The sequence below is a fragment of the Copadichromis virginalis genome, linkage group LG9 (genome assembly GCF_057382275.1).
Source record: "Copadichromis virginalis isolate Kocher_CV1m ecotype Utaka linkage group LG9, C_Virginalis_male_GT1.1, whole genome shotgun sequence".
In the NCBI taxonomy this organism is placed as follows: domain Eukaryota; kingdom Metazoa; phylum Chordata; class Actinopteri; order Cichliformes; family Cichlidae; genus Copadichromis; species Copadichromis virginalis.
The window spans coordinates 13,903,833-13,912,635 of NC_140626.1; the positions used below are offsets into that span (position 1 = coordinate 13,903,833).

An 8,803-nucleotide genomic window follows, 5' to 3' on the forward strand; every position below is an offset into this window, starting at 1 on the left:
AATATTTGCTTAAACGTTTATTTTTATATTATTTTTCACAGCCACATTGTTCTTCACATAAACACACAATGCAAAGAAAGAGATCCACAAATAAGCAAAAACAAAAAGAAAAGACAAAGCAACCTGAACCCCAATTATCAATTAAAAAACAATGAAGTCAACAGCGTGAATAAAATACAGGTTTACTCCACAGTAAAAATTAATCTACAAAAAAAAATGTTTTGAAACAGTCAGGCTGAGAAAGTGCTCTGGTTTGAATAAGCCTTTAAAGGTGATGGAAATGCTGAAAATACTGATGTAGCAGACAGACTTCACTCCTTCCTCATTTTGGCAGTGACTAGAGAGGAAAAACAGACAAGCAGTAGTTTTAGTTTTTCTCTGTAAATACTTTATTGTTTATTTCTGTGTGTGTTTATTTTTAGCACGACTTACGATCTTTGACCCACTGAGCTTTCGGATCAGCACAAAGTTGTCCATATTCTGTGTTGAAACTGGAAATAAAAGACAGAAAATTATAGAGATTGTATATGTTTGTATGTAGGACAACGTGTGCTGACTTACATTATAGCCTTCACACAGCGTCCGCTTGCAGCCTGCTCACGATATGTTTCCCCCACCACCTCAGGGCTCATATTGATGTCGGTGACATCAACGCAGCACGGGCGTTTACTTCCAGGACCAGGTGGACCTGAGAGGTAGGAGGTTAAAAACTAATTTATCTGACCTGAGAAAGTCTGATTAGAAACTCAAAAGTTAACTCCAGGTTTAAAACGTGATGAAACTCCTTACATCGCAAAACAAGACAAATGTTACCTGAAATTATGTGAATGTAAGCATTTTTTTTTACACTTCGACAGAAAATGAAGGTCACAGAGAGGCAAAAAAGGATATGAAAACTAATAAACCATGTTTCTGTCTTCTAATGTCTCTGATAAAAACAGTGCATGAACATTGTTCTGAGGTTGTGAATCACATATTGTCAATACTCTCTCTTTATATACATTTCTATTATTTCTATAATGGAGGGTGTGTGATCGTTTCCTTTGTGTTTGTTTCCTGGATCACTGAGAAAGTTTCCATAAACACTTTTTAACAGAAGTCTCAGATTGTTCTGGCTTTTATTCTCCAGTACAGCACACCAAATTCCTTTCCAGAGGATCAAAATGAGAAAACACATTAAGCTTAATTTGCTAGCAACGGTTATTATATGAAAAACATGACTTTCCAGAGTCTAGGCTGTTAGTGGCTTCCCATGATGCACTCAGTGTTTCTTCAGAGTCTCACTTATTATGTGTTTAAACATCAATTTCTGTTTAATGACGCATTTTTAAATCTCTGGATCTCTTTCACAGTATGTTTGTAGTACTGTCTTCTACCCCTCAACCCTATAGGTCCCTACAGATGGTTGCCCCTCCCTGACCCTGGTTCTGCAGGAGGTTACTTCCTTACTGTTACTTCCTCATGGGGAGTCATATAATTTTATTTGTATTATTGTATCTTTACTTCACAATTTAAAGCACCTTGAGGTGACTGCTGCTGTGATGTCATATTATATGAATAAAACTGGATTATACTGAAAATTAATAATGTTTAATCATACAAGACAGAATTAAGAGGTGCAGGTAGCTGAACGCTGAACAGAATTATCCCATAGCTGCAACATATCATGTTATACTCTGTGTCTCTGTGTCACTATTTCCTGCTTGTAGGTCACACCATCACACTTAACCAATGGGTCACAATGTATACACCCCTCACAGAAAAACCCCCCATGAAAACAGCATCAAGATCTGGCTACAGATTTAGCTTGAAAGAAACCACTGCACACTGTGCCACCATAGTAAGGTTTGAGTTATGACAGTCAAAAGGGCGATGCAAATGATGCCGAGCATGCAACACCCCATAAAACATAATTCTGTAATGTCACTGGAAATAAAATATATATAGTTTAATTATTGTTAATATTAACCAATCAACCAGAATGTGACTAAATTAAAGAAAATCTGAAAGTCCTTACAGAGCGGTCATACCCAATAAAACCGCCAAAAAGTTAGACGTGTACCCCAGCATCACAAATAGCTAGAAGCCATTGTTGGAAAAAGTCATGCTGTGATCAGTTTTATGTATTTTATTCTTTTTGTTTTCCATTAGAAAGTGAGAGCATAGTTACCTGCAGAGTAGCTGAAGCACACACACATTGAGAGCAGGAGGAGAGTGATGGAGAGGATCTTCACAGACATTTTCACCAGTGGTCTGGCTCACTGATCAGGTTGAAACTATATCAGTTGATTCGTGTTTGGTTATTTATTGGTAAGTGCAGGAACATTCACAGGCAGAACTGATGACGTGTTTTAACAAGTCCTTGTGGTGCATGGTGTGGCATCTCAGACCTCCGCCTCTTATCAGGGAGATCTGAGTGTTTCAAACCACCAACAGACTCGCCTGTTTCCAAAGAAACACACACAAAGTTTGCAGACACTTAAATATAGTGTACAAAATAATTGATACAAACAGTTTATGTATTGTCACAAATGATGGATCTAAAGCACACGTTGATTATTGTTTTTCCATTTTAACTAATTGTGACTGTTTATCTCTTGCAGGCCTCAAGTGAAAAATAATCGTGCGTCATGATGCCTCTTAACGATCCTGATGCACATCTATTTACATTTGCATGATTTGTTAATGTTTGGCTGCTTATTTTTCATCTATAAATCCCCACAACTTAAACTTTTGTTTAAGCCATTAAAGTCTCACTGAAAACTAAAGGACCTCTGTCAGTGCACCCCAGGGCAGCTGTGGCTACAATGTAGCTGCCATCACCAGTGTGTGAATGTGTGTGTGAATGTGTGGAGGACTGAATGTAGTGTAAAGCGCATTGGGGACCTTAGGGACTAAGTAAAGCGCTATACAAATACAGGCCATTTACCATTTACAAAGTAGTGAAACGCTCTCATTGCTTATTTCATTTAGGTGTACTTTTGGCAGATGATCAGGTAACTTTCACACTCTGCTCTAGAGGAAGTGTGTGACAGAAAAGTATTTGTGTCGACTGTGTTAATCTTCCAACCCACACACATGCAAAGTCAAAAATTTTTGACACAGGATGTGCACTACTAACGTCCCACCTCGTGCATCAGCGCTCTTTTATTTCTGCCTAAATTTGTGGACATGGCTGTTTTTGGGTGTATGGGTTCATTTCCCTGTTGCATGATCAAATTTCAGGCAAACATTAACTGTCAAACAGATGGCCTCACATTTGACCGTATACAGAGGAGGTCATGGTTGATTCAATAAGTGCAAGGGATCCTGGTCCTGTGGCTACAAGCTCAAGTCGCTCCTCCACTGTGATTGACAGTTGAGGAGTTTGTGCTTATATGCTGTATTTGGTTTTCACCAAATGTGGTGTTGAGTATTATCACCAATAATCCCCACTTTGGTCTCATCTGTCCAAATGACATTCTTTCTGGAATCTTTTAGTTGCTTATAAAATAACATGTTACACCGCATTACTGAATTGCATTTTTTCAATAATGCTGCAATGTAACCCGTTAATGGACTACATTCAGTAATTTTTTTGCGGTTACAATTATATTGATTTATATGCAGCTATCGGCAAACAAAATGCTTTTTTCTTTCGGTTTACTTGTGCTGCAATTATCTGATTTCAGTTTGTGTTTGGGAGGAGGAACTTGGTGGTGCAGTACAGTGATACAGCTTTTGAGGAATACAGATATGGAGATTACTTTTATTTTTATTGCACAAAAGCACAAAAGTATGGAAAAGTGCAAACTGCATCCAGGACAGAAGAACTGCATTAAATTGCCAACGTAACTTGGGCTCTTTGCAAACATCTGCACAGACCACATGCTAACACAAAGCTAGCCAAGAAGTTGAGAGCATGCTAGCCGCTGATCTTCAGCAGGTAACAAAGGCAGTGATGAACAGGCAGTTGTGCAGCCTTAGGTTTTACCTGTTCATACTCCTAGAAGTAACTTAACTTTTTGTGTTCAGCTTTGTGTTCATAAGTTAAAATCCAAACAATACTATGTGAGTCCTCATCAGGGTAGGGATTGGTGCTGGTGTTCGGAACTGTACGCTAAGTTAGGTTTATATTGTTAACTGGTAATTAAGTGAAACTTTGTGTTATTACCTCATCTATTACTACTTCATAACTGGAATAATTAGAGGTTGTTTAAAGTCGTGTTGCTGTCTTTCCCATTTTCTCATTTTTCTTGTAGCAAGAGGAAGGTTTAGTGTACATACCTGCCTTAAAAAGCCCGTCATGAAAGTCTTTCAACATAATCAGTTTAATGATTGTGAAACTTGCTTTGTGCCATTCCTCTTTCTTTTTATTTTGCTTGTTCCCACAAACGTTTATGCACTTTTTTCTTAGGTTGCGTTCTTTATCTGATATGGTAATACATATTTGAGTTTATGTTACTTCCTGTTTAAACTACACTTGTAGAAATAGTCAAACCAAAGATAAGACAACCACAAAAGCATATTTCCTGTTTATTTAGTAGGAAATAGGTTTGTAAGAGACATGTTCCTTAATTTGATGGTGTGAGTGTCTAACTCCAGTACGACTTCTAAATGAAGATTAAACTTAATAATTCAATAAGTATATTTATAAGTATCATATTAATAAAAACATTTACTTAAGTACTCGAAAGCGAAAGTAATTTGTTGCACTGCTTCTTACATTACTTTTACTCGCATATCATATAATTAGCATTTAACTTTATAAATATAAGTCTACAGTCCCACATACCAACCCAAATCGCTATCTTAATATCGATTTAACATATGATGTTTCTGAGGTTTCCTGACAAACAGGAGTTCAAATGGAGAAAATCCCATGAAAGCCAGGGTCACCTCCTGCACTGCAAATAACAGAGGTTCTAGCCAGCGTCCCCAGTGGCATCGACCCTCTTGAATTCATGTATGAATCATGGACTTCAAGGTCTTTTTCAGCTCCACTAGCTCATCAATGTCAGCATAGTATATACTAGTCCAATTAGATTTAATGTGCCTCCTTTATTGGTGAGATGAATGGTCACTGAGTATCTCTACATTCTAATTGGTTCAGAGTATTGTGTATGATCTACTAAAACAAAACAATAGTTTTGTTTTAGTAGAAAAGACATTTATCTTTTCTATTTTACTGCCAGTAAATAGGCCCAATGAGGTCCATACCAATACACTCAAACAGGACACAAAGGCCCTTTGGAATGGTCATTTGGTTTACTAACTGCTATCCAGGCTGGATGCACACCTCTGACACCCATCTCCTGGAATGCCTGGCCAATACAATTGACCTTTAACTCGATCCAGAGTTTTCTCATATCCTCTGTGACCAGATATCAGGTTATAATGAGCTGCCTGGAAGATTAATTCCCAGTGGGCTTTAGGCTCCAAAAACTGGGTGTGTTTCTCTGCAGTGGGAGTGTAACGCCTCACTCTGTACAATCTATCCTTCATTACAAAATGGGAGTTGGCTCTGCTACATTAGGGCTGGTGCTACTTCCCCAGTAGAAGTGTCGGATAGCCTGGCATTGCTGCTGAACACAGCACAGATACCATCCTAGCTATCGTAAGCATATCCCTAAGGATTGTCCCACCAGTTTGTTAAACCCGTGCCAATCCGTCTCAGGACCCCTAAGGGGCAAACGTAACTCAAATAAAAGTGCATAATACTAGATTATTGAGCTCAACTGAAAACACCAAGGGAATCTAATTCTGGGAATGTATCAGGATATTTTTATGAATTTGGTGTGCATTCAAAAAACAAGAACAAACTGGTGCTATAAAACAAAAGTTTATTTTCATGTAGTTTTTTAAAGCCAAAACACAACAAGAAATTCATATATGAGCAAGAAAAAAGACACAAAGCCAGAACTCCAATGAGTTCACCATCTTGCCTTTAAAGATGGTGAAAATACTGATGTAGCAGACAGGTGCTTCCCTGGTTCACCTTTATCATTTTGGCAATGACTGTAGAGAAAAGAAAGAGAAAGGAGAGCTTCAGATTTTCTCTGCAAATATTTTTTTTTTTGTGTATTTCTGTGTGTCTGTATTTCTATGACTTACGATCCTTGACCCACTGAGCGTTTGGATCAGCACAAAGCTGTCCTTCCTTTGTGTTGAAACTGGAAATAAAAGAGAGAAGGTCATACAGATTGTATGTGTTTATGTTTTTCTGGAGGACAACATGTTTTGACTTACATTATAGCCTTCACACAGCGACCTGATGCAGCCTGCTCACGATACGTTTGTCCCATCACCATAGTGCTCAAATCGCGTTGGGTGACGCTAGTGCAGCATGGTCGCGGTACTGTAGGAAGACGATGAGCTGAGAGGAAGAAGGTTAAAAATTAATTTCTGGATTGAGAAAAGTCTTTATGAAAATCAAAGTGAATGCCAATGTGACCATTAAACAAATATTAGTCATGCAAGTTAATGGCCTTTTTTGTTCCCAACATTAGGTACTTTTTGCAGTGATCTCGCATAGAAAACTATGCCGCACGTATATAAAACAGGTCCGCAGCTCCGAACCGTAGTAAAGGGACCTCTGGCCAATACATCGGGTTCCGTGTCGGGCTCGTAGCCAAAAACTAGCTTTACTTTGTTGTCTGGGTCAACTTTGCTAGTGAGAGACAGAGAGAGGCGTTGAAAGGCTGCTCCAACGTAACTTATTGTTTCGGAGGAAAACACGAACACAGTGTACAGACGAGCCTTAACAGCTTACTGACAACTTGGCTCGTCAGGCACTCTTTTTGGCTGCAGTGCTTATCATTATACAGTGGGATACAAAAGTTTGGGTAACGTTGTTAATAGTCATTATTTTCCTGTATAAATCGTTGGTTGTTACAATAAAAAATGTCAGTTAAATATATCATATAGGAGACACACACAGTGATATCTGAGAAGTGAAATGAAGTTTATTGGATTTACAGAAAGTGTGCAATAATTGTTTGAGTTTGATGAAAAACAGCTTCATGAGTCCGATTTTCTGAAGTTGTGAATCACATATTCTCACTATTCTGGTAGTTACTTTTATAACTGAGGCTATGTCCCTGTTCACTCAGAAACAGCATCAACATCTGCCTACAGAGTGAATTAGCTTGAAAGAAACCACTGCACACTGTGCCAGCATAGTAAGTTATGGAAACATAATATCCATCCATCCATCTTCATCCGCTTTATCCGAGGCCGGGTCGCGGGGGCAGCAGCCTAAGCAAAGAGGCCCAGACGTCCCTCTCCCCAGCCACCTCCTCCAGCTTATCCGGGGGAATACCAAGGCGTTCCCAGGCCAGCCGAGAGATATAATCTCTCCAGCGTGTCCTGCCCCGGGGCCCACCTCCCGGTGGGACGTGCCTGGAACACCTCACCCAGGAGGCACCCAGGGGGCATCCTTGTCAGATGCCCGAACCACCTCAGCTGGCTCCTTTCGATGTGGAGCAGCAGCTGCTCTACTCTGAGCCCCTCCTGGATGGCCGAAATTCTCATCCTCATACATAATATGTATACTTTAAATATCATGATGATTAACCAACAAGAATGTGACTGATATAAAGATTAATGGTAAAAGAAACTATGAGAGTCCTTACAGAGTAGTCATTTCCAATAAAACCAAAGAAAGCTAGGCACCTTAGTCAATGGTGTAATCAGTTTTACGTACTTTCTCTCTTTTTGTCCTTTAGGAAAGTAAGAGCACAGTTACCTTCAGAGGAGTGGCAGCACACACACATTGAGAGCAGGAGGAGAGTGATGGAGAGGATCTTCACAGACATTTTGACCGGTGGTCCGATTTGCTGATCAGGCTGTAACAAAAAGTTCATCAGTGCTTGGATATTTATTGGTAAGGGTAGGAAGATTTGCAGGAAAAAGAAGTGACGGCGGGTTATTTTAATACGTGTTTATTTGTGTGTGTGGTTGTATCATAATCACACCTCCGCCTCTAAATAGAGAAACTTTAATATTTCAAACCGCCAACTGCTTGCTGAAAGCTTTCCGAGAAATAGCCTCACATTAGGAAATGCACAGACATGTCTTATGGTCTACAGCTTGATTGATGCCAACAGTGTGTGCATTGTGATTATTGACGAATCTAAACCACCCACTCATCTGAGTAGAGTCCTTTTTTTCTCCTCCTGTACCCGATGTTGTGTATTTTATTTTATTTTTTTAAATGTTACCTATTCCGACCTGTCTTCCCTATGTGATGTTTGATGTTTTGATGTTGGCTCAAAAAATCTCTAGACCCAGCAGTCTTAGCTAATTATAGGCCAATCTCCAACCTTCCTTTCATATCAAAAATCCTTGAAAGAGTAGTTGTCAAACAGCTAACTGCTCATCTGCAGAGGAATTGTCACAACGGGACTGAACGGACTCACGCGCAGGCTCTGAGTAGGGAACAATAAAGGTTTTTTATTTACAGAAGCACCAGGTGATCTATTTACACAGTGGGGAAAAGACGGGTTCCAGGAATCCACACACGAACAGGGGGGGGGAAAGACACTTGCAGTCCACACACGCTCCAAAGTCCTCACTCCATCCACGCTCCACGCTCCTCTTCACACTCCACAAGAAACACAAAAGCTCGCTCCAATCCTCACACACTTGATCGCTCAGGTAACACAGGGGCAGGTCCAGGGAAATCTATTCACAGAGAAGCAAAAGGTTACTGTAAGAAGATCGCTAGGGAAACACGAGAACGAACTGAGCTGGGGTTAACACTAACGAGAGTCGGCAACGGTCCAGCGACGAGAAACACAGGGCTGCCGTCTTATAAAGGAGC

At 39.8% G+C, this 8,803-nt stretch overlaps 2 protein-coding genes across 2 annotated transcripts; both read right to left on the reverse strand.

The window, feature by feature from the left end:
- On the reverse strand, positions 1 to 2,353 carry LOC146701574 (C-C motif chemokine 2-like). Its single transcript, XM_085467876.1, has 4 exons — positions 2,171 to 2,353; positions 562 to 688; positions 433 to 491; positions 1 to 337 (listed from the first exon to the last, which is right to left on the reverse strand). The coding sequence occupies exons 1-4, from the start codon at positions 2,238 to 2,240 to the stop codon at positions 312 to 314; spliced, it is 282 nt and encodes a 93-aa protein (XP_085324002.1). The 5' UTR covers positions 2,241 to 2,353; the 3' UTR covers positions 1 to 311.
- Positions 2,354 to 5,808: 3,455 nt separating this feature from the next.
- LOC146701575 (monocyte chemotactic protein 1B-like) lies at positions 5,809 to 7,813 on the reverse strand. Its single transcript, XM_085467874.1, has 4 exons — positions 7,727 to 7,813; positions 6,229 to 6,355; positions 6,094 to 6,152; positions 5,809 to 5,997 (listed from the first exon to the last, which is right to left on the reverse strand). The coding sequence occupies exons 1-4, from the start codon at positions 7,794 to 7,796 to the stop codon at positions 5,927 to 5,929; spliced, it is 327 nt and encodes a 108-aa protein (XP_085324000.1). The 5' UTR covers positions 7,797 to 7,813; the 3' UTR covers positions 5,809 to 5,926.
- Positions 7,814 to 8,803: the final 990 nt, after the last annotated feature.